The sequence below is a fragment of the Orcinus orca genome, chromosome 20 (assembly GCF_937001465.1).
Source record: "Orcinus orca chromosome 20, mOrcOrc1.1, whole genome shotgun sequence".
NCBI classification, from domain to species: domain Eukaryota; kingdom Metazoa; phylum Chordata; class Mammalia; order Artiodactyla; family Delphinidae; genus Orcinus; species Orcinus orca.
The window spans coordinates 18926535-18952490 of record NC_064578.1 but is presented as its reverse complement, the minus strand read 5'-3'; the positions used below and the strand labels follow the sequence as shown (position 1 = coordinate 18952490).

Genomic DNA, 25956 nt, shown 5'->3' with positions numbered 1-25956 from the left:
GTGACTCATGATGGGATAGCGCAGGCCCTGGGGTAGGGATGTGTGTGTGGTGTCTTGGCTTGGAGACACCTTTGCCCCTGCCATGACCTCCCCCCTCCGACGGTCACGTTCGAAATAACACCACAACCCTGGGGTTGGTCCCATCCTTTATTGTCGCTCCCCTGCCCCAGCCCCGACCCCGACGTCGGCCAACTAGGTGCGGCTGCAGGGGTTCGCGGCAGTACCCAGCTTGCGGCAGTAGCAGAAGGCGTTGAAGAAACGGCAGTAGCACGTGGCACATGGGTCGCAGCATGGTACCTGGTGTCCCAGACAGGACTCATGCAGCCTTACGCAGCGACGCGGGGAGCGCGGCTTGCGTCCTTCCGGATCTAGCACCTGCAGGGGTTGGGTAACATGGGCCTTCAGCGGCAGCTTCAGGGACCTGACCCAATCAAGGGGAGACGTCAGTGGAGCATGGGGAGGGATGGTCTGCAGTGTCACCCCAAGTGAGAGGGTCACCGAAGTGGAGATGGAGGTTGATGCCTGATCCCCCCACCCAGAGATTGTGGCCTCAGCCCTTTTCCTGAGCAGTTACCTCTGCCAAGGCCTTGGCCTCTGCCTCCTGCAGCAGAGCCTCTTCCACCTGTTCTGCCGTTGTCCTCTTAAGTGGGGGCTGCAGGCCCAGGCCTGGGACAGATGATGTGAGAACAGAAACCCCCATGCACAAGACACCCACCTCCCAGGCCTAGGATTGGGAAGGGGGAAAGAGGGCTCATACCAGGCAGAATAGTTCGTGGCCAGAGAGTGTCCAGGCCCCACCCATCCCCACCCCTGCCCACACTGACCTTGGAGCTCTGGGAACAAGGCTTGGTCAGGCCTTCCGATGCCCTCCAGGGGAGCCAAGCCCATCTGGGCCCCCTGCCCGGCGGGCATTGCCAGCAGCAGGGCACAACTCAGCAGCACTGTGGTCAGCATGGCCTGGCTCAGCAGGAAGACCCACCACTTAGTCCCTCTTCATCCCTAGAACACCCTCTAAGTGCCCTATCCCAGACAGAAGACCCCTAGAGAGTAGGAGTCTCTGCCCAACCTGAGGACTTACCTCTGCTTGCTGGATCCTTGCCCCAAGAGTTCCTGGCCACCCCATGCCCTCGGTTTATATGGCAGGGTCTAATGAAGGGCCCACACGTGACTGCTCCCTGCAGCCAGGGCATGAGGGCGCCCCCCCAGAGGGTGGGGGCACAGTTCAGGCCTCTCTCACTGGAACCTGGGCTCTATAAGAGGGGTACCCATCTCCAGTTTGGAGTGAGGTCTCCAGGAACCAATCAAAGTTTGGGAACAAGATAGGATGCCCAGGGCCCCCACATTCATTCCCCAGGACAGGGACCTGGGGAATGGGGATGGGTAGGCTGGAGCCATTAGCAATAACAAGGAAGGCGGCCCTGAACACTTAATTTAATTTGTGGCCCCGGAGATGCTCATTCAGACCCTACGCATGGCATGTTCCCTTTGCTTCCAGGAACTTGGGTCAAGGGCATTGGAGGGGGTGATGGGCCAGTGACCAGAGCGGGGTGGGGTTGGGGTGGAGACCTAGACCCTGGGTTTTTGAGGGGAGAGAGGGGAGGGGAGAAGCCCACTTAGCCAAAAGCAGGCCCTCTGCCTCCATCTCTGGTCCTACCTCTCCTCCCCCTTCTTCCTCCAGGCTTCTCCAAAACCCCAGCCCTGCTCCTGCCCCCGCACCCTTTTCTGCCTGGGGTTCCTGGAAGCCAAGGTGGCCGAACGGACTGTTCCCTGGGTGGACGAGGAGCTTCAAAGTAAAAAGCTTTCAGGCCGCCTGCCTCATTAGTGCTAATGGCTGCTCCTTTCCGCCCTGCGTTGTCAGGACTGTGCCCACGCCTGGTCTCATCAGCACGGGGCAGATGTGAGGACTGCCCCTTCATAGAGATGGTGGGACACACAGGACCCCACCTGCCCCAGCCTTCCCTCACCGGCCCCGCCAAGGGCACTTTATTACACACTTGCCACTTGGGGAAGGGGATGCAAGCTGAGTCAGCTTCCAGGACTCAGTATACAAACAGCTGGCCCAAGACAGCTGGAGGAGGATGTAGAGGCTGTTTGGGCTATTCTGACCAGGGCAAGGCCTGAGGAAGTCCTTCCAGAAAGCAGTTGGAAACCATAGGTTATCATCTGGCAGCTTCTGGCCTGGTGTCAACATAGCAATTGGTCTTGGGGAGAGAGTTGTGTGGAGAGGGGCGCTCTGCAGAGGGTGAGCCTGTGGCAGTCTTCTTCCACAGATGGGCATTGATGTCTATTCTGGGATCAGGCTGGCATTGGACTCGCTTGTGGTTGGCCCGGGGTAACAGTCCTAGGAGCTCAGAGGGTCACCTACTATGGCCCAGGGGAGGAGCAGGGGAGTGAGGGAAAGCCCCTCTGGGGAGGTGGTCCATGGATAATCCAACAAAGGGCCAGTCCCCATTTCTCCCCCGGGAATGGTGCTGGCTGTTTTGGTGACTCTGTCACAAAGCAGACCTGGTGTCAAGGCCTCCCTGGCAACTGACATTAACCTTTGTTTCCCAGAAGCCATAGCTGGGCTCAGTGGCCCACCCCAGGGGTTTCTTATAGTGGTGCAGGGTGAAGGTATCAGGCACCCAGGTGTGCCCCCATCTTGGTTGGGCCACATGGAGCTCAGGAAGGGTAATACATCAAATGTACCTGAGACATTTTCCCCAAATCTTTATGCCCTGGCCCCATCCTTGCAGGTTCTGGCTGAAGAGATGGTGGTAAGGAGCAGGGACTGTGTGAGTATTTTGGCAGGGTGCCCCAGGTGAGGTGAGGCGGGGGCTCTGAGCACCTGGCTGAGCCTGGTCAGCGCTCATGCTAAGGACAGCTCTTCATCTTGGAACGGGGGTGCTCCTGCCAGCTAGGCCCTTAGTGTCTTTGCTCACCTACAGATCAGTGGCTGTCTTCACTTGGGTGTGTGAACACAGGTGTATTGGCCCCATCCATGGACAGCAGGGGCTGCCAAGGTCCCTGATCGGATCCAGTGGGGAAGACAGTCAAGAAAACCAACAACCAAAGTGGAACAGTGGGACTTCCCTGGTGGTTCAGGGAAGGCTCTGCGCTTCCACTGCAGGGGGCATGGGTTCGATCCCTGGTCAGGGAACTAAGATCCCACATCCTGCTCATCGTGGCCAAAAAAACAAAAAGAAAAAAAACACAGTGGAAAGACCAAAGAAATATAAACACTGGATATCTGATGACATTAAGGAATAACTGTTAACTTTTTTAGTTGTGATAATGGTATTGTAGTCATGATTTTTTTTAAAAAAAAAGATTCTTTTAGAGAAAAATGATATATTTACTGATAAAATTATATGAAATATGGTATTTGCCTCAAAATAATCTGAAGTAGGGGGGATAGCAGGAGGTGATATAGATGAAACAGAATTTTTCATGAGCTGGTAATTGTTGAAGCTGGGTGGTGGGTACATGGGCTTCGTTATCCTAATACTGCTACTTTTGTATATGTTTGAAATTTTCCATAATAAAACATTTGTTTATGCCCCTTCCCACCCCACCCAGCTGCCCTCCCATCACCACTGAATTGGCCAAAACACAGCCTATGGGTTTCTTGTTATAACTCTGTATCTCTATCTATATGTCTATCTATGAATTGTAAATCTGTATTTAAAGTTAATTTTCCATTGGTTTATCAAATTTTATTAATCTTTGCCAATAATCAGTCTTTGGCTTGATTCACCAAATTTTGTTACAATTAAGTTTCTGCCTTCCCATCATTTTCTATTTTCCTAGCATTTGTTGATCTTTAAGTTTATCTTTCTTCCCTTTTTTCGTTTTTGGCGGTACGCGGGCCTCTCACTCCCATTGCGGAGCACAGGCTCCGGACGCGCAGGCTCAGCGGATATGGCTCACGGGCACAGCCGCTCCGCGGCATGTGGGATCCTCCCAGACCGGGGCACGAACCCGTGTCCCCTTCATCGGCAGGCGGACTCTCAACCACTGTGCCACCAGGGAAGCCCTTCCCTTTTTAAAAAAAAGAAATTTATTTATTTTGGGCTGCGTTGGGTCTTCGTTGCTGCCTGTGGGCTTTCTCTAGTTGAGGTGAGTGGGGGCTTCTCTTCACTGCGGTGCACGGGTTTCTCACTGCGGTGGCCTCTCCTGTTGCGGAGCACGGGCTCTAGGTGCGCGGGCTTCAGAAGTTGTGGTGCGCAGGCTCAGTAGTTGTGGCACACGGGCTTAGTTGCTCCACGGCATGTGGGATCTTCCTGGACTAGGGATTGAACCCGTGTTCCCTGCATTGGCAGGCGGATTCTTAACCACTGCACCACCAGAGAAGTCCCTATCTCTCTTCCTGATGAACACTTGCCTACACCTAGTAGTCTATAAAAGGTTCCTCAGGACCCCTTTCCATTTGCTGAGTACAAACACTGCGTGAGTGATTTTTTGGGTCTGGAACTGGCCTGATGTTCCCAGGACAATGCTTTTTGGCAGAAAGACCTTCAGAAATGTGCGGCATGTTCTGGGTGGAGGATTTGGCAGACCTGGGAGGATGCAAAGCCTACTTCGTAAGGCTGAGGTTGGACCCCAAGCATAGGGACCCTGACTTCAAGGAGGAGAAGGGGGAGAGTGTGGATGCTCTGTGCCAAAGATCAAGTGTGGGGACAAGGAGGGATGCTTGATCCCTACCCCTCCTCCTCTTTTTCCTCCAGCAAGGTAGTTGTCACCCAAGGGTGCTGTTCCTGCTTTGTCCCACAGGGGGAAGCAGAGCACCCACTGGCTCTCCTAATCCAGCTTCATCCTTTTTTAAAAAAAACATATTTTTATTTAAATTTATTTATTAATTTATTTTTGGCAGCATTGGGTCTTCGTTGCCGCGCGCGGGCTTTTCTCTAGTTGCAGTGAGCGGGGGCTGCTCTTCATTGCAGTGCTCAGGCTTCTCATTGCAGTGGCTTCTCGCATGGACTCTAGGCTCGTGGGCTTCAGTAGTTGTGGCACGCGGGCTCAGTAGCTGTGGCTTGAGGGCTCTAGAGCGCAGGCTCAGTAGTTGTGGCGCACGGGCTTAGCTGCTCCGCGGCATGTGGGATCTTCCCGGACCAGGGCTCGAACCTGTGTCTCCTGCATTGGCAGGTGGATTCTTAACCACTGCGCCACGAGGGAAGCCCTAGCTTCATTCTGATAGGTGGATCCTCACCCAGCACGCTGTCCCTGGCGCCATGGTTCATCTGTAGGACTTCCAAAAGCCAGAGGGTGCTTGGAGAGGTGCGGCCCCCTCATTAATCCAGGGAGGGGAGCAGGATGGAAGGGGGTTATCCCAGGCTGGTGTATATATACATATATATATGTGTGTATATATATATATATATTTTTAACATCTTTATTAGAGTATAATTGCTTTACAATGGTGTGTTAGTTTCTGCTTTATAACAAAGTGAATCAGTTATACATATACATATGTTCCCATATCTATATTTTTTTTGATTGAATATAGTTGACTCAGAATGTTGTGTTAGCTTCTGGTGTACAGCAAAGTGATTCAGTTATACATATATATGTTCTTTTTCATATTATTGTCCATTATGGTTCATTACAGTATATTGAATATAGTTCCCTGTGCTATATAATAGGACCTTGTTGTTTATCCATTCTATGTATAATAGTTTGCATCTGCTAGTCCCAACCTCCCAATCAGCCCTCCCCCTCCCCCCCTTGGCAACTACAAGTCTGTTCTCTATGTCTGGGAGTCTGTTTTTGTTTCATAGATAAGTTCATTTGTGTCATATTTTAGATTCCACATACAAGCGATATCATATGGTATTTGTCTTTCTCTTTCTGACTTACTTTGCTTAGTATGATAATCTCTAGATCCATCCATGTAGCTGCAAATGGCATTATTTCATTCTTTTCATGGCTGAGTAATATTCCATTGTGTGTGTATATATATATATATATATATATACACACACACACACACACACACACACACACACACACACACACACCCCCCACATCTTTAACCATTCATCTGTCAATGGACATTTAGGTTGTTTCCATGTCTTGATTATTGTGAATAGTGCTGCTATGAACATAGGGGTGCTTGTATCTTTTCGAATTATAGTTTTGTCCAGATATATGCCCAGTAGTGGGATTCCGGATCACATGGCAACTCTATTTTTAGTTTTTTGAGGAACCTCCATACTGTTCTCCATAGTGGCTGCACCAATTTACTTTCCCACCAACAGCATAGGAGGGTTCCCTTTTCTCCACACCCTCTCCAGCATTTGTTATTTGCAGACTTTTTTTAAAAAATAAATTTATTTATTTTATTTATTTATTTTTGGCTGCGTTGGGTCTTCGTTGCTGTGCACGGGCTTTCTCTAGTTGCAGCGAGCGGAGGCTACTCTTCGTTGTGGTGCGTGGGCTTCAGTAGTTGCGGCTCGTGGGCTCGGTAGTTGTGGCTCGCGGGCTCTAGAGCGCAGGCTCAGTAGTTGTGGCACACGGGTTTAGTTGCTCCACGGCATGTGGGATCTTTCCGGACCAGGGCTTGAACCTGTGTCCCCTGCATTGGCAGGAGGATTCTTAACCACTGCACCACCAGGGAAGTCCCTGCAGACTTTTTAATGATGGCCATTCTGACCAGTGTGAGGTGGTACCTCTCTGTAGTTTTGATTTGCATTTCTCTAATAATTAGCAATGCTGAGCATCTTTTCATGTGCATATTGGCCACCTGTATGTCTTCTTGGGAGAAAAGTCTATTTAGGTCTTCCAGGCTGGTGTCTCTTAAGCCCTCAGCTGGAGGGGGTCCCACTGTGATGAGGACCCCCTAGGTGGGAGAGTCATGTTTGTTGCATGAATGCCAGTGCTTGCCATTCTCCCATTCATTTGAGAACTATTTGAGCACATGCTGCATGACGAGCACTATGCCAAGGGCTCTATACTTCACGGTTTGGTCAGAGGCCGTGGCGACCTGAAGCTCCTGATTTCTGGGGTCAGCCAGGCTTCATGGGCTTGTCTGTTGCCAATGAAAGGGTAGGCTGGGGTCAAGCCAGGGAGAGCAGAGCATGGTTCAGGGCCAGTTGGTGGATGGAACAGCCCTTCCCCTGACTGTAAGGGGGCTCAGGCCCAGAGACACTCCTTCCCCCTCGGGCCTTGCTCTAACTCCCTCTTCCTCTCCCCCCACAAGCCTCCCCTTCAGTGCTGGTAATGGGCCCTTTATTGGGGTCCCCAGAACACCTGAGCTGTGGCTGGAGCGCTCAGATGAAATTTCACAAAAGGGACAGGGAAAACAAATAGGCCCAGCCAATCTGACTCATAGGATGTGACTTGCAGTTTGGATTCATGGGCCCCTCCAAGGTGGCAAAGGCCATCCTAAACGCCAACTTCAACCCATTCTAAAGACATCTACAACCCCTAGTGTCCAAATCTTCAGACATCCAGAGAGGTAACCAGTCCCTCCTCCTGCCTGCCAGGTCCTACTTTTCTGGGTGAAATCTTCAGTTTCTGGAGGTGTTGCAGGACCCTACCTTCTGCCACAGGGTATCCATGCCTTAACATGTCCAAAGCAGGACATCAGCACCCACACTCACAGGAAACCCACCAAAGTGGTGCAGAGCTTGTTCCATTCCAAGTGATAAGAGGACTCTTGAGTATAACAGAATTTCTGGGGAGTGAAATTGAGTCCCCAGCAACCCTCCACAGAGGCATGGCACTGTTGGGCTAGGGAGAGGCACTTGGGATGTCCCCTAAATTGTTTCTAATCCATCCCCATAGAATGGAGCAACCTGACTTCGTGAGGACGTTCAGTGGCTCAGCTGGAGCCCCAGGAACAAAGGTGTTTGCACAACAAGAACCACTGGACTGTCTGGAAATGACTCTCAACCTAGAAACTGCTCTTCCTGCTAAAGACCCAGGAGTTCTCAACCTGCTCATCCCTGCCACTCATGTTCTGTGCAAGTAAGAAGAGAGGCTACAGGAACTCTGGACATAGGCAAAAAGGTACAGCCTAGGACTCCCCTGGTGGCGCAGTGGTTAAGAATCTGCCTGCCAATGCAGGGCACACGGGTTTGAGCCCTGGTCCAGAAAGATTCCACATGCCGCGGAACAACAAAACCCATGCAGCACAACTACTGAGCCTGCGCTCTAGAGCCCACGAGCCACAACTACTGAAGCCCACGCGCCTAGAGCCCGTGCTCAGCAACAAGAGAAGCCACCGCAATGAGAAGCCCGCGCACCGCAACGAAGAGTAGCCCCCACTTGCCACAACTAGAGAAAGCCCGTGTGCAGCAACGAAGACCCAATGCAGCCAAATAAATAAATAAAAAGATACAGCCTAGGGTAATCGGCACAGAGGTGAGATAAGGCGGTACCTGGCTTGACAGGTTCAAGGTGAGCTGAAGGTCAGCTCAAGAAAGGAGAGAGGGCTTCCCTGGTGGCGCAGTGGTTGAGAATCTGCCTGCCAATGCAGGGGACACAGGTTCGAGCCCTGGTCTGGGAGGATCCCACATGCCGCGGAGCGACTGGGCCCGTGAGCCACAACTACTGAGCCTGCGCGTCTGGAGCCTGTGCTCCGCAACAAGAGAGGCCGCGATAGTGAGAGGCCCACGCACCGCGATGAAGAGAGGCCCCCACTTGCCGCAACTGGAGAAAGCCCTCGCACAGAAACGAAGACCCAACACAGCCATAAATAAATAAATAAAATTAAAAAAAAAAAAAAAAGAAAGGAGAGAGAGCTGCAGCTGCTCCCAGAGTTCTCTGGACTCACTCCTTTCTGTTTTTACCCCTCCTCATCTCCTATGCCTCCAGCTACAAAGAAGGTCTAGGAGGTGGAGGTATGGGAGCTGGGAGGGGAATGAGTCCTGTGGGGGAGCCATCATCTGGGGGTGTTGGATGGAAAGGATAACCTTCCAGCTTAAACCAGTCCCCCTGGGCGCAGTTCTCACCCAGGAACCAAGCCTTTGCCCATATGGGAGAAAGAACTCATAGGGTGGCCCCTGCCAGCAACCCCACTTTTGCCCCTGTAGGCCCTGCATAAACTATCTCCACAAAGCCCTGGGTAGGAGTCCTCCTCCCCAACTCTAGCCAAAGCCAGACTTTGTGTCAGGATCTGTCATAGAGGTAAGTTTTCCTCTCTGCCTCATCCCTTTACCTGCTACAAGTTTACCCAGTGCCCCATAGCAAGACTCCCAGTCCATATATTTAACTCTCAGTAGAACATGTAACTAAACATTATCATCCCCGTTTTACAGATCAGAAAGCTTTAAGTGACTTAGCTTTGATTACTCAGCTAAAAAGGGGTTGGCCTGCTTTCCCTCCTTCCTCGCACGGCCCAGGGTTTGTTTTAGAGCTGGAGAAGAGGCATGGTTGGTGTGTGTGTGTGGGGGGGCACGCGTGCGTGCGCCTCGGGGACAGGGCTCAGCCCTAACGTGTCTTCCCACACACACCTCCTGCCTGTGGGAATCTTTCACCCACCCACAGAGCTCCCAGGGGTACAAAGACAAAATTAAGCAGCTGCTCCAGTGGGCTCAGTTGGCTGGTAGAGCTATGCTGAGTGTCCTTATGCTTGTGGCCACATTTCTAAGTAGCCCATGAATCAAAGGAGAAATCACAAAGGAAACTAGAAATGTTTCAAACTGAATGATAATGAAATACATCAAAACTTAATGGGAGGGCTTCCCTGGTGGCGCAGGGGTTGAGAGTGCGCCTGCCGATGCAGGGGACACGGGTTCGTGCCCCGGACTGGGAAGATCCCACATGCCGCGGAGCGGCTGGGCCCATGAGCCATGGCCGCTGAGCCTGCGCGTCCGGAGCCTGTGCTCCGCAACGGGAGAGGCCACAACAGTGAGAGGCCCGCGTACCGCAAAAAAAAAAAAAAAAAAAACTTAATGGCATGCAGCTAAAGCAATGCATATTTAAGTGGATATATTAGAAAAGAAAAATGGTTGAAAATTAACTACATAAGATTCTTCAAGTGGGGTGAAAACATTTTCAATAAACAGAGTGGGAGCAAGTGACTGTTTTACCTGTACTTTGCAGCCTTCACAAAAATTAATTTGAGATGGATCATCAACATAATTGTGAAGGCAAAACAAATAAAGATTCTAGGAAAAAAAAACAATATCTTAAAAAACAAAACAAAACAAAACAATATCTTTATAACCTTGGAGTAGGTAAAGATTTCTTAAATAAGACAAAGTGCTAACCATCAAAGACTGATAAATTTGACTTCATTAAAACTAAGAACTTGGACTTCCCTGGTGGCGCAGTGGTTAAGAATCCACCTGCCAATGCAGGGGACATGGGTTCAAGCCCTGGTCTGGGAAGATCCCACATGCCGCGGAGCAGCTAAGCCCGTGCACTACAACTACTGAAGCCCATGCTACCCAGAGCCTGTGCGCCGCAACTACTGAGCCTGCAGGCCTAGAGCCCATGCTCTGCAACAAGAAAAGCTACCGCAGTGAGAAGCCCGCACACCACGATGAAGAGTAGCCCCTGCTTGCCACAACTAGAGAAAGCCTGCACGCAGCAACAAAGACCCAATGCAGCCAAATAAATAAATAAATAAATTTTTTTAAAAAAGAACAAAACCAAGAACTTCTGGGAATTCCCTGGCGGTCCAGTGGTTAGGACTCAGTGCTCTCACTGCTGGGGCCCCAGGTTCCATCCCTTGGTGGGAGAACTAAGATCCTACAAGCTGCAGGGCCAAAAACACCCAAAACAAACAAACAACTAAGAACTTCTGGTCATTAATTAAAGATAATTAAGAAAGTGAAAAGCCACAAACTAGGAAAAGAACATTACAATGCATAGACTCAAAAAATGACTCATGCAGAATTACATAGTCATTAAGGAAAAAGGACTTGAACAGACCCGTCACAAAAAAGGATTTCCCAATGGCCAATAAGCATGTGGAAAGGTGCTCAATGTCACTAGAGAAATTTAATTCATAGAGAAATGGGAGTTAAAACCACAATGAGATACTACTATATGCTGACTAGAATGACTAAAAGGTTGACAGTACCAAGTGTTGGCGAGGATATGAAGTAACTAGAACTACTATACACTGACTAGATTGACTAAAAGATTGACAATACCAAGTGTTGGTGAGGATATGAAGTAACTAGAACCGGTAAGAGGTAAAAAGAAAACTGTGGGGACTTCCCTGGTGGCGCAATGGCTAAGAATCTGCCTGCCAATGCAGGGGACACAGGTTCAAGCCCTGGTCCGGGAAGATCCCACATGCTGTGGAGCAGCTAAGCCCGTGTGCCACAACTACTGAGCCTGTGCTCTAGAGCCCGCGAGCCACAACTACTGAGCCCATGTGCCACAACTACTGAAGCCCGCGTGCCTAGAGCCCATGCTCTGCAACAAGAGAAGCCACCACAATGAGAAGCCTGTCTGCCACGACGAAGAGTAGCCCCCGTTCACCGCAACTAGAGAAAGCCCATGTGCAGCGATGAAGACCCAACGCAGCCAAAACTAAATAAATTTTTATTAAAAAAAAAAAAACCGTGGTACAGCACAGGGAATATAGCCAATATTTTATAATAACTTTTTTTTTAATATTTATTTATTTTTTGGCTGTGTCACGTCTTAGTTGCGGCATGTGGACTCTTAGCTGCGGCATGCGGGATCTAGTTCCCCAGTCAAGGATCGAACCCGGGCCCCCTGCATTGGGAGCATGGAGTCCTTCCTACTGGGCCACTAGAGAAGTCCCTATAATAACTTTAAATGGAGTATATTCTGTAAAAGTATTGAATCACCATGTTGTGTACCTGAAACTAATATAACATTGTAAATCAACTATACTTTTATTTTTAAAAATCTCCTATAAGCCACTCCTGACCTGTGGGAATATAAACTGCCAGTGACAAGTACTAAACTCTTGATAAATATGTTATTATAGGTTGCAAGTTGAGTTTTCTGAGCATGGAGCTAGCTACTGGGAAGGCTTAGTAGGGCATGCATGGATACTAATTCCCCTACCCAGTGTTGCTGGTCTGTATTGTATAGTATTATCTATCAATACATGTATACGTTTACAGGATACCATTAGAATTCACTGTATCTCCAACCTTTCAATTAATGTATTTTGGTTAGTAGTGATCTTAATACCTTAATTCAAAAGGAATCAGCAGAATCACTGTTGGGTAATTATAACTCCAACACCAAACTTTCTCAAGCATTCCGTTAAAAAATCTCAGAGGAGCTTCCCTGGTGGCGCAGTGGTTGAGAGTCCGCCTGCCGATGTAGGGGACACGGTTTCGTTCCCGGTCCGGGAATATACCACATGCCGCGGAGCGGCTGCGCCCGTGAGCCATGGCCACTGAGCCTGCGCATCCGGAGCCTGTGCTCCGCAACGGGAGAGGTCACAACAGTGAGAGCCCCGCGTACCGCAAAAAAAAAAAAAAAAAAAAAAAAAAAAAAGGTCCACATCAAAAAAAAATCTTTAAAAATAAAATAAAATAACATTTCCAGCACTGCAGAAGTCTTCCCAATTCCCCTCACTCAGTCAATAATGCCCCCAGAGTTAACCGCTGTTCAGAGCTCCATCACCATTTATTACAGTTTTGTCTGGTTTTGAACATCATGTAAATGGAATCATACCATATTCACTCTTCTGTGGCTTGCACCTTTCAATGGCATTGAAAATGGTCGTTTCCCCAGCTTGCTATCAGGATATGTGTTTGTCTTGTCTCTTGTGACACTTGTTTTCTTCCCTGTCCTTGGGGGTGTCTTCAAGCTGTTGACTTCTGGGATTTGCAGATTTCACAATGTGATACTATTTATTTTTTTGTCTGTAGGTTATTTCTCCAGGGGCAAAGAAAATAATTTCCTAAAATCCATATGAATGTAAAGAAAAGCAGTTTGTTATTGGCTGTTGGTGGTTTTTTTTATAATGCAAAATAAAAATAGTAAAAAGAAAAAAATGGTATCAATGAGATGACAGCAGTTGTAATGAACAGAAAGCTCGATTCAAACTGTCTTAAATTATAAACACAGTTTATTGGCTCATTTAATTGAACAGTCCTGAAGTAGGGCTGGTTTCAGATGAAGTTTGATACAATGCCTTTTGATTTTATAAGGAGTTGATGTGGCAGACACAGCCGGTTGCCTTCCTAATACCTATTCCCCCCTGCTCCAAAAAAGAAGGCCATTTTTGTTTGGGGAAGTGCCTAGTTAAACAGACTAACTTTCTCAGATTCCCTAAGAGTTCATGGTGTCCCTGGGATACATTGTGACCCACAAGACTTACATTGAGGGCTTCTGGGAAAGTTGCTTCTCTGGCAGAGGTGTCTCCCTTTTCTGCTTCTTTTCCCTTCAACTTCCTGCTGAGAATGTGAGTATAACGCTTACAGCTGTAGCCGCCAACTTGTGACGGTAAGGCAATGAGGCAACAACCTTGAGAATGGACTAGCTTGCTAAAGATGGTGGACAAGAGAAGCAGAGCATGCCTCCGCAACATTGTAAAGCAGTGGCACCAACCCTGGTCTGCCCACCTCCTGATATCTTATTGCATGAGACAAACATGAAACAAATATTTGTTTAAGCTACTGTTAAGTTTTTCTTTTACTTGAGACTAACCGCATTCCCCACTGATATCTTCAGTTTCTTTACATCTCTTGTGTACATCTCTTGTGGTAAATGCTTCATTCTAAGGCTTGTTTCCCTTTGTAGACACAAACTGGCTTCCAGCAGCCTCAGAAGCCTCCTGCTTCCTCGCTTGCATCCTACAGGAGAGATCTTTATCCTAGAATTCACTGGTCCTGGTTCTGAAAATCCTGCTGGCATCTACTGCTGGAGTCTGTGGCTAGAGAACTCACGGTGAGTTCCTCTGATCTGGGCAGGCCTGTTGGTCCTCCCTTGACCCCAGCTGAGCCCTTACAGACCCTGAGCATCCCTAAGATCAGCCTGTGAGTGACAAATGTCCTGACCTCCAGAGGCCTTGCCTCGTCTGTGGCCTTGGAGGTAGAGTATCACAAGGGACAGCACCTTCTGCCAAGGTCAGGGCCAAAAATCTGCCCTTGTAAGCCAGGTTTGGCTTTTGGCTTGGGCAGGTGTTGACTCTGGGCAAATTGCCAGCCCAGAAAAGAATGATTTTGGGTGTGAGATCTCATTCTTCCTCAGCACAGCCTTGAAAGCATGTGCTCAGGGTGTTCTGTTGCTAAGATAGCAGTTGGGCTGTGTTCAGGTGGTGCAGAGAGAGCTTAAACTGCAGAGGGTCTGGGTATCATAACAGTCTTGTCTGAGGTCACAAAGTTTGTAAGTGGTGGAGCTGAGTCAAACTGAGAAGTGTGACATTCCACCGAAACCCCTCGCAACCAACCATGATGCTAAGACACAATGACACTTAGGGTCATATATATATTTTTGTTTGTTTGTTTGTTTATTTTTTAACTTGACTTTAAAAATATATATTTATTTATTTATTTTGGCTGCGCCAGGTCTTAGTTGCAGCACGTGGGATCTTCTTTTTTTTTAGTTGTGGCATGCGGACTTTTTAGTTGCAGCATGCGCAGTTGTGACAAGCAGGATTTAGTTCCCCAACCAGGGATCAAACCCAGGCCCCCTATATTGGGAGCATGGAGTCTTACCCACTGGACCACCTGGGAAGTCCCTATATATATTTTTAATACAGACCTCCTTTGATTGCATTGTAAGTACACAGGAATATTCTTCAGTTCCACAAAGAAATGTGCCTTCTCCCATTTTCCCTGAAGCGCATGACTCTTTGACCTCTCTTTTATTGTTATACTTATTTTGGAGACATGGGTACAGAGAAATAGTTCTCAACTTCAGCGTTGGCAATGGTTCAGGAGTAAGACTAAAAGCCACACACATACTCAATACTGGGGAGGTGTGGGGCGTGCTTGGCCTGAAAGGGGAAGCCATGGACACCAGGTGGAGATGTAGCCCCAGTGTTGCCAGAGCTTCAGATGTTTCAAGAAAAGCCAGAAAACTGAATTTTTATATGTTGCTTCAATGCTGGCTCAAAAAAAGCATTGTGCAGGTTCTCAAGTTCTCACTTCCAGTGTAACGGGAGAGAATTTTTGTCCTGGCAGTGGTTCTTTCTAGCCTGAAGTGCTGTGAGAACAGCAGTCAAGATTTCCTTCTTCCTGCACCACTGGTAGGAGGAAGGAAATACCACCTGGAGGAGGTGGTATTGGTATTTAAAGAGGGTTCCTAAAGGTGGATGGAGCGTTCTGAAAGGAATAAGGTAGGGAGTGACCTCAGTGCAGCTTTTGCCCAGTTGTTCATCACAGGAATGCTACTGGGCCCTGCAGTTTCCAGCATCACAACCGCCTGTCCCCCACTTGTCCACACCCTCAGCTTCCAGGTTCCAGCCTCGAGGGGTTCAGCCCACGTCTGCCCTTCAGTTTTCTTCTTCCTGGGAACCAAGGAACAAGGTGTCCTCCCATGGCCTCCCAGTGAACTGGGCTGGGGCCTGCTCCCTGGGGTTGGCAAAGGGAACCACTAGCTCTTGGGGCCTTCCCCTTGAACTCAGAAGGTAAGGCAGCAGAAAGAAGGGAGGAGGGCCTGAGGATTCCCCACTGGGTGAGAGTCACCCTCCCCAGGCCATGCCTACTTTTCAGAAAGGGTAAGCCAACTAGGCTGGCTGCCTAGACCCCATACTTAGGTGGGCGAGGTATGGGGGGCAGCTACCTTCTATCTTGTGAACTACATCATCATCCAGTTTCAACATCATAAATAGCACAGCAGCCTCATCTTATGGGCCCCCTGATGTGATGCAATAATCACCAATATAATATTCTTACCAAAATTGTTTAACGTGAATCTAATCTTGAGGAAGCAGTCAGGTAAATCCAGAATATGGTGCTAACAGGGAACTATATCCAATCTCCTGGGATAAACCATAATGGAAAAGAATATTAAAAAAAAAGAATGTGTCTATGTATGTAAAACTGAGTCACTTTGCTGTACAGCAGAGATTGGCGCAGCACTATAAATCAACTGCACTTCAATAAAAAAGATAATAATAAAATATGGAAACAGAATGAGGTGCTAAAACTGGCCTGAACTCTTACAAAAAGTAATCAGACAAAAAGGCTGAGTATGGGGCAGAGAATACTCTTCTATATTAAAAGAGACTAAAAAGACCTAACAACCAAACATGTGAACCTGGCCTCCTGAACTGAAATAAAAATGCTGTAAAGGCATTCTTGAGACCAGTAGGGATGACACGACTGAATGGCTGCTTATTTCCTTGGATGTGATGTGGTGCTCTAATGGTGTAGAGTGGGGTCTCTCAGCCTCAACACTTTGGAGACAGATAATTCTCTCTTCTGGGACTTTAGCAGCATTTCTGGCCCCTGCCCTCTAGGTGTCAGGAGCACCGCTTCAGGTGCAACAAGTCGAAAAGTCAGAGATGGTTGAGAATTAGCAATGAAGGTTGTATCACATCATGAATTTACTAAAGAAACACCTTAAAATGGTTAAATGGTGAATTTTATCTTACGTGAATTTTTTCTCAATAAAAACTGTAATTTAATAAATGTCAGGCTTCCCTGGTGGCGCAGTGGTTGAGAGTCCGCCTGCCGATGTAGGGGACATGGGTTCGTGCCCCGGTCCGGGAAGATCCCACATGCCGCGGAGCGGCTGGGCCCGTGAGCCATGGACGCTGAGCCTGCGCGTCTGGAGCCTGTGCTCCGCAACGGGAGAGGCCAAACAGTGAGAGGCCCACATACCACACACACACACAAAAAAAAAAAAGTCTCCGTTTGACATTGTCAAATAATCCCTGGGGGACAAAATCACCCCAAGTGAAACCACTGGTGCAGAGAGTACACTGCTGGGTGGGAAGGTTGGTGGGAGGGAGTGGGGCGGGAGAGGGAATGCAGGCCAAAGGATTGGGGAGGGAGATGTCTTGTTTGTAACTTACTTTCAAAGAGCAAATGTGGTAAAATGTTAACCGTTAGTGACACTAGGTGACAGGTGTGTGGGTTGTTCATTTGACTATTCTGTCAGCTTTCTATAGACTAATTTTTTTTCAAAACCAAAAGAAAAGAATTCAATTTGAAATTGTCTGTTTACAACATCCCAGCGGACCCATGATAGGTGCCAACTGTGCAGCCTCCCTTCAGGTACCGTTATCGGAAGTCCCTACATTGGTTGAGTTGCTCACATTCTTCTTGCTCCGAGGGACGACTTTCCTTACCTCACACACCTCTCTCTCTGCTCTCTCTCTCTGTCTTGCTCCCTTGCTTCCTCTCTCTGTCCCTCTTGCCCTATGTCACTCTAAGACTCCCTGAATATTTTGGCCCGTGCTGCACACCATGGAGAGAAAAGCATCCTATGAACCGTCATACACTCAGACTGGTGCTGATGATACGCTCTGTCAATTCCTTTGTGGTGAGTATTCTCTCCTGTGGTAGCTTTAAAACACGGTCACAAAACTCTTTAGCACTTGTTCCATTTAGAGACAGGGGTCTATGACCCCTCTCCTTGAATATGGACTCTGCAACTACTTAACCAATAAAATATGGTGGAAGTGACACTGTACTAGTTCCCAGATCTAGGCCTTAGAAAACTAGCATCTGCCATTTTCTGTCTCCTTTGAGATACTGCTCTTGGAACGCAGCTGTCACGCTGTGAGGAAGCCCCAGCCACCCTGTGGAGAGGCACATGTGGAGAGAAGCAGCATACAGCACCAACTTGAAAGCCATGTGAGTGAGTTATCTTGGAAGTGGATTCTCCTACTCCAGCTGTGTGTGTTAGGGGTTAGGGGTGCGGGGTGCAGAGCTGAGCTGTGCCTGCTGAGCTCTGCTCATTTTGTAGATTCGTGAGCAAACTACATGGCTGCTGTGTTTCTAAGTCACTAATTTTTGGAGTGGTTTGTTTGCAGTGATAGATAACTGATGCATCCCCTACTGGGGGGAAGGGCTTGAAAGGCAGGAAGTGGGCCAGCCCTCTAGCCCCATAGCTAGGACCTAGGTCAGCACTTGTTCCTTCAACAAGTATTTATTGAGTAGTCACCAAGTGCTAGACACTATACCAGGGATTGAGGAGTTAGCAGTGAATGAGGTGGACCTACCCTGCCTGGGGGGCACAGCTCAGGCACAGTAATGAGACAACTATAGCCTCAGCTTGAGAATGGGGGAGGGGGAACTGTCTTCCTGGGGGAGAGTATTTCTAAGCTGAGACCTGACTCAGGAAAAGGAGTCACCCATGCAGAGAAGCAAGGAAAGGGCAGATGGAACACCATGTGCCAGTTCTGGGTAAGGTTGCCAGATTTGGCAAATAAAAAAAAAATAAAATTAACACCCAGTTAAATTTGAACTTCAGATAAACAATGAATACTTTTTTAGTATATACATATACCCCGTGCAATATTGGGGACATTCTTTTTTTTTTTTTTTCTCTCTTTTTTGCGGTATGCAGGCCTCTCATTGCTGTGGCCTCTCCCGTTGCAGAGCACAGGCTCCGGACTCGCAGGCCCAGCGGCCATGGCTCACAGGCCCAGCCACTCCATGGCATGTGGGATCCTCCTGGACCGGGGCACGAACCCACGTCCCCTGCATCGGCAGGTGGACCCTCAACCACTGCGCCACCAGGGAAGCCCGGGGACATTCTTATACTAAAAAGTTATTCATTATTTATTTGAAATTCAAGTTTAACTGGGAGTCGAGGTATTTTATCTGGCAACCCTAGTTCTAGAGCAAAAAAAGACAGAGGAGAAAAAGAAACTCTTGATTTCAAGGGACCGTTCAGGAAGCCAGATGTAGCACACAGACAAACAAGGCCTGGCATGAGAGGTAAAGTTGAGCAGGAGCAAGGTCAGAAAAGGTCAGCTTGGGACTTCCCTGGTGGCGCAGTGGTTTAGAATCTGCCTGCCAATGCAGGGGACACGGGTTCAAGCCCTGGTCTGGGAAGATCCCACATGCCACGGAGCAACTAAGCCCGTGCGCCACAACTACTGAGCCTGCGCTCTAAAGCCTGCGAGCTACAACTACTGAGCCCACGTGCCACAACTACTGAAACCCACGTGCCTAGAGCCCATGCTCTGCAACAAAGAGAAGCCAACATAATGAGAAGCCCACGCACCGCATCAAAGAGTAGCCCCCGCTCACTGCAATTAGAGAAAGCCTGTGTGCAGTAACGAAAACCCAACGCAGCCAAAAATAAATAAATAAATATTTTTTAAAAATAAAGAAAAATGGACCTTGCCAAGGTCCATTTTGAGTTTCACCCCGAAGCAGTGGGGAGCCATGGGAGGGTTTGCAGCAGGGGAGTGACAGATAGTTTTGTGTTTTAGATATTCCGGGCTACCATGTGAGAGGGATGGGAGCCTGTAGGCAGGGAAACCAGGAGGAGTCTCTTGCCCTGCAGTGCTCATACTCTGCATTGTTACCACAAAGCCATGAGAATGTTGCTGGACTAATCCCCCACTTTATATTTTTCTTTTCTACAATGTAAGTGTTTTAAGCTATAAATTTCTCCCTAATCACTGCCTCAGTATATCCCACAAATTTTGATATGTTTAGTTTTTATTATCACTTCATTCAGAATATTTTCTAATTTCCTGTGAAATGTCTCCTCTGACCTACGGATCCTTTACGTGTGTTGTATGATTTCCAAATGTTTGAGATTTTTCTGTGAATCTCATCGTTATTCATTTTCATTTCCTTCCACCGTGGTCACAGAACATACTTGGCACATTCTTTGAATTTTATGAATATCGTTTGATGGGTGAACATATGGTCTATCATGGTGAAGGTAGCACGTTTGCTGGAAAAGAAAATGAACGCTGCAGCTGTTTAGTGTTCATAAATGTCCGTTACAGTCAGGGTAGTTGACAATGTTCTACTGTTCTTCTATGTATTTCCTTATTATTTAGTCCAGCTATTTTATTCTTTGATGTGTGGGGTATAAAAGTCTTCAATGATTATTATAGATTCGTCTAGTTCTTCCCTTTTCTGTCAGTTTTTTTCTTCAAATATTTTGAAGCTCTGTTACTACATATACACACATGTATGATTATTATGACTTCCCAGTGAATGATTTTATCCATATGGATTTCCCTGTTTAGCTTGGATAACACCCATTCTCTTGAAGTCTACCACGTCTGATATGACTATTGCCACTGCAGCTTTCCTAGGCTCACTGTCAGCTTGGCGTATCTTTATCCATTCTTTACTTTCACCTTATTTATTTCTTTATATTTAAAGTGAGAGTAATTATAGACAGCATATAGTTGGGTCTTACTTTTCTGTTCATCGGAGAATCTCTGCCCTTGACTTGGCATTGTAGTACACTTACATCTAATTATTACTCATATTATTGATACGGTTGATTTAGTTCCATGATTTTACTATTCACTTTCTGTTTTTCCACTGTTTTTGTGCCTCTGTTCCTGTTTGGGTTTTGGAGGAAGAATACAAAATTCTCTTGTATTCTCACTGTTCCATTTATCAGGTGATGTGGAAGGTTGCTAATTTCGCGTGATTTCTAGAACGAGAGTGGACTCTGCAGCAGGTCCAGGCTGCAGTATGAGCAGTCCTGCCGCTTATGTCAAACAATCAGGTAGATTCCATCACAGAGAAAGATGCTGTGGGGAGCCTTGGGCAAGCCCCAACAGGAGAGTCACAGGGACTCTCTTCTACAACATTAGAAGAGAAATTGCTGACCTTGGTTATTGACTGAGTTCATGACTGTGGGTCATCATGTGAACATGTGGCTAGACCTGCTTGTCATGAACTGGGTGCTGGCCGACACACAAAATCATTAGGTTGGCCAGGCCAAGCAGCGAGTCCGTCATTAATTAGATGTTGTATATCCCAGCTCAAGCTTAGGCAGATCCAAATAGTATAAGTAATCTCTATCAACAGGTGGCTCAAATACCAACGGCGCCTAACACTGTTGCACTGATACCTATCGCTCATCTCACACCCATGCATCAGGTGGGGTACCCAGCAAACGGCTCATAGAGGGAGAAAGCCCAAGCTTGGTTCAAGGACGTGCTGTTTTGGTGTGAAAGAAACAAACTGAAAATGAACTGCTCTTGCATTGCACCCCCAGCTGTGGGGGGAAATCTTCCCAGTGGAGAAAAGTTTGAGCAGTGCACCTAGACAGAGGTGAAAGCGGGACCTGCTTCACAGGCCTGAGAGCTGTTTAGTCACACAGGGCAACCTGCTCGAAAGGGTCCCACACTTGTTTAATGCCCTGCTGTCACCACCTTGAAATTCATGATCATTCTGAACAAGGTGCTCTACCTTTTTATTTTGCACTGAATCCCATAAAATATGTCCTGGGTAAAAGGTTCCAAGACCAGTGTAGAATAGCAGAATAGGGGACCCACAGTAGATAAGACTACCTTGACTGGTATGTGCCATGATACCCAAGTGTGTGTGTGTGTGTGTGTGTGTGTGTGTGTGTGTGTGTGTGTGCATACAGCCGTATGGTACTTATTAGGTCCTCAAAAATGATGACTGTTGTTACTCTATGTTATTGATGATGACTATGAAGATGATAAGAGTTATTGGACTCCTCCAGCATCGTTTTTCAAACGTTGTTTAACCCTGGTTAATTCACTGTCCACAAGCCATCCCTCTGCTTTGTTGCACTGAAAGGAAAACAATGAAAAAATGCAAAGCATTTTTTATTCAAGCAGTGCCTTTGATAACCCTCAGGAATTTAACACAAATACATACCTAGCCTTTCAAACACCCACTAAGATTTTTGGACACCCTCATTCAACCCCCATCCAACCAGTTGCATCAGCGGTCCCTAAAATCCCACCCCACACCCCTCCCAGCTGCCACAGATTCTCTCAGAATTCACATGGACCGGCACCCACACTCACCCAGGTCATCTGGGTGAGTGTGGGTGATGTCTGTACAATTCCCCACCAGTTCAATGTGAAAACTCCTGCCAGGGACAGCTGATGTACAAGCTGCAAACTCTATCATTTTCACTTGAAAATTTTTATCACAAATTAGAAATTATGCATGTGTGTGATTTCTAGTGCCTATGAAGTATGTGAAGGCTTGGCATCTTGAAAGGGCATTAGATACATTCCTGTAGTTTTCTAGATTTCCAGGGAGAGCCAGAGGTTGTGATTATGTGGAAGGTTATCAAGGAAACAAAGGTGATTCTCTGCCATTGTGGAGTCTGGAGGTTGGGGATCTGAAAACTCTGAAAGCTCTGAAAATGCCTTAAGGTGAGCCCCTGGGGATACAAGGGCCCTGGTTTAAGGAGGGCTGCCTATGTCAAGGGGAAACCCAGCAATTCCACCGCCTCTCGTGATAACAACTAATCTGGGGTTTTAGATTTTAAAAAGCCAGGGCCAAGAGAGGATGGGGATGAAGGACGGTGTCACCCACTCCTTTCACATTTTCTGCAAGAAAGAAATCCTTGTGGAGACGCCTGGCTCAGTAAATGAGTCACTGGCTTTATAAGCCAAGAGAGATTGGAAAGCAGGTTCCAGGAAACAAGCAAGGAGGAAGCTTGGGGAAGGTTTTCAGCTTTAGTGTGAAACTGTCAAGTCTCTATGCTCTTGTGGGAACTCAAGGAGAAAAACAACAGTGAGAAAGACTAGAGAAATAGCAAGGGACCAGACAGGGCTCAAGTGAGAGCCTGGGCATTTGGGCAATTTGGAATGACTGATGGAACCAACTCTGCAAATTATCCAGGCAGTTTCAGAGAGGGAGAAAATACCCCAGTGTTCCAAGGCCTACAGTCATTCCTAATGCAATAGTTGATATTTATGAGCATCCATCAAGTTCCTGTGCTGGGCACTGGGCGTAGAGTAGTCCACGAGGCACCGTGGTCCCTGGTCCTACAGAACTCACAGCTGTTGAGTAAGTCATCATACTTGTGCCAAGTGACAAGGAGGAAGGTCAGGGGTATGAGCCACTGTGGGAATCCTAGAAGGCTTCTTGACACCTAGGGTAGGATTGTCTAGACACACCGAAGGTCAGGCTAAATTTCTGGCAGAGGCCTGGATCAGAGAGAGCAGGGCTCCTTGGAAGAAATGAATGGCGAGCAGTTTGGGGGACAAAAGCACAAGAAAAGACTGGATGAATCCTTTCACTTCTCTCATTTCGGGTTATTTGCTTGCTTAGCAAATTTAGGGAGGTGCCTCTCCTAAGTGCCAGGCAGCCTATTTGGCACTTTGTTTATTTACAGAGCAATTCAATTCACCAGTGTTTACTGAGCTCCTTGAGCAAGTGAGCTGGCCCAGCCACGGAGCAGGCAGAGGGCACAGCAAGAGCGAAGGCCCAGTGGTGGGACCCCACAAAGAAGTCTCAGGGAACAGCCAGGAGTCCCTTTGGGGCCGGAGTGGGATGGGGGAGCTGAGGCCTGAGGGAACACCAAGCTGATGTTCGGACCCCAGCCTGGTGGGGAGCAGGTTGAGTCCTGGAGAGACCCTTGCCCTGACAAGCCGAGGCCAGGTGGGGGAGGTCTCTCCTCAGCACATTCTCTTCTGTGTGACGCTGGAGATAATTAACCCAGGGGCCCTAACAGCTGCCACCACCCCCTTCAGGAATCCAAGTCCTCCCTGCATGACTTCTAGGCCACACTCCTGCTGCACAGCTCTGTGGGAGAAAGGAGTCTCATTAAACACTTTCATCAGATGTGCTGGCCTGGAGTCACCAGTCTGCTTTCTGGGACAGCCTCCGCCACCTCTCTGGGCTCCCAAGAGCCCAGGCTGATGGCTGCCTTCCCCCCAGGCCAGAGGCCTGCCAACTCTCTGCTGGTCAAAGTCCTTCGAGCCCTCAAGGAGACTTACTCAACTCACAATGGCATCTGGGGGAGCAGGGGAGCCCTGGGAGGGAAGGTAAGAGTCTTGGTTCCCATCCCAGCCTGGCCACTGGTTCACTGGCCTCAGGCATGGCCTTGCTCTCTCTGCAACTTGATGACTTTTGAGATCTAGGACCTCTGAATCTGAGAACCAGGCACAGAGTCAGGTGACTCGACCTAGAGCTAGTCTTGGTGTGGGATCCCTGGAGAGGAGCAGGTGGCCCTTTAGGGAGGGGAGGCAGACAAGGTCTGTGATGTGCGAAGCACAGGGCATTGTGAGAGTGAAAAGGTTACTGACCTGGCCTGGGGTCCAGGGAGGTATCCCAGAGGAAGTGGTGTCTGAGCTGAGACCTAAAGGGTAGGCAGGAGTTACCAGGTGAAGGAAACAGAAAAAAGATGCACAGAACAGCCTGTGCAAAGATATGGAGGCGTGGGAAAGCAGGATGTATTCACGGAACAAAGAAGTTCAGTCTGGCTGAGCTAGGACCTCATGGGGAGGAACTGGCCAGAGATGAAGGGCCAGCGGGGAAGTGAGAAGGGACAGGGTTTAATATGCAGAAGCCATCAAGCGGCTCAGTAGAGAATGGACCAGGCCGGGTGAAACCAAGAACATTAAGAGGCCAGAAAGGAGGTGCAGATGGTGCCCTGGCCAAGGGGCAGAGAAGATGGGGCAACTTGATGGCCAAAGAGGTGTCAAGGGAAAGGCCACCCAGACTAACCTGAGAACCTGGGAGGGAGAGCAGTTCTGAGGAGAAGAGATGGGGTCGACTTTATACAGTGAGTTTGGGATGCCCAAGGGTCATCTTAAGTGGGGAAATGGCACAAGAGATGGGGAGCGAAGACTCAAGGCATCACTGTAGGAACAGAAACAAGGCCCTGGAAGCTGTCAGGATGGCGTGGAGAAAAGAATCAAGGATGAGGGAAGGGGACCCAGCACCCTGAGGAGCCCACAGAGGGGCATGAAGAGATATAGCCAGAGAAGCAGCTAGAAATCCAAGAGGAGCAGTCACAGAAGCCAGAGGGAGTTTCAGAAGAGGGGGAAGATCATACGTGTTCAACACACGTGGATCAGGTCAAAGGCGGAGAGGACTGAAAAGTGGAGGGTCAGGGAACTTTTACAAAAAGGCTCAAGTCTGGAGGAGGTTTTAATGGTGGTGGTGGCCTTCCCTGTGACCATGATATGCAACCAGGTCTGAGTGTGAGCAGGACCGCTGCATAGGGCTGAAGAGGTTGTGCACTGCACAGTCCAGTGACTATCCATTCACGAAAATGTGGCTTGGGGTAAGTGGGCACCTCCTGGAGTTTGGAGGTATTTTGTGAAGCCTGTTACTGCAGTGTAGAGACTTCCCACGTGGTGGCGCCAAAGACCAAGACTATGTCTTGGGCTTGGCTGGGGCAGGGGTCAGTTTGAAGATCGTTAGCCTCCAGGTCATTATCCCATGTGTGGAGGGTATTGCCAAATGCCTAGTGACTAGGCCTTTCCCCACCTCGACACCCTGCACATCTCTGTCAGAACAGTTCGCATAGCGGTAGGAACTCAGAAGTAAACTACACACCACACACTGGAGCCTTTGCTAGGGGGCCTGGTGAAAGAGTCCCAGGCAAGCAACTCATCCCAGGATCTGGGAGAGGCACAGATGTCCCTCCCACTTGTTCCTTAGGAGAAGGGAGTCTCAGGAAGGAAGGAAGAACGCCTGGCCCAGCCGGAGAGACACAGTCACCCCACCCCAGCAAGGCCCTGCTCACAGGTGCCCCTGGAGGCCAAAGCTGAATCACCCAGGACAATGGCAGAGATAGCCCCACCTGGGGGAGAGTCCCCAGGGAAGGCACCTGTCGAGCCTGGCGACTCTGGACTAGAAGCTTAAACCCACCTGGTGCAGGGGCGGGCCTGGTAATGCCTGAATACATAATGGCCACGTATGATACGTTTATTAAAAACCATTCTTTGTATAAGTAAATACAAAGAAGAAAAGAAAGCCACGTGAAATTATGCCCAGAGATGATGGCCACTGCTGGGACAGGCCTCCTGACAGCTCTCCAGGGCAATGGATACAGGTTTGACCAGAGGAGACTCCTGCTACAGGAGCACGGGTGTCTGTTCTGGTGCTTTCCCCCAGTCCTCTGTGTCTGTTGTGTTGAGCACCTTTCCCTATTCAGAGGTATAAAACCCTCACTCCCTACTCTGCCTGACCTGACTCTGCCACC

The 25956-nt window shown here is 48.5% G+C and overlaps 2 protein-coding genes across 3 annotated transcripts in view; one reads left to right on the top strand and one right to left on the bottom strand.

The window, feature by feature from the left end:
- Nucleotides 1-25956, top strand: part of RIPOR1 (RHO family interacting cell polarization regulator 1) — a 49005-nt gene that overhangs the window by 440 nt on the left and 22609 nt on the right. The window contains exons 2-4 of one of the 2 annotated variants that reach the window (XM_049703965.1): nucleotides 7765-13815; nucleotides 17253-17361; nucleotides 17571-17675. The gene's annotated coding sequence lies outside the window, so the exon portion shown is untranslated. The remainder of the gene's footprint in view (nucleotides 1-7764; nucleotides 13816-17252; nucleotides 17362-17570; nucleotides 17676-25956) is intronic. The other variant, XM_049703966.1, reaches the window with a different exon arrangement.
- AGRP (agouti related neuropeptide) lies at nucleotides 5-3481 on the bottom strand. The gene is made up of 3 exons (XM_004280855.4): nucleotides 825-3481; nucleotides 575-666; nucleotides 5-375 (listed from the first exon to the last, which is right to left on the bottom strand). The coding sequence occupies exons 1-3, from the start codon at nucleotides 952-954 to the stop codon at nucleotides 193-195; spliced, it is 405 nt and encodes a 134-aa protein (XP_004280903.1). The 5' UTR covers nucleotides 955-3481; the 3' UTR covers nucleotides 5-192.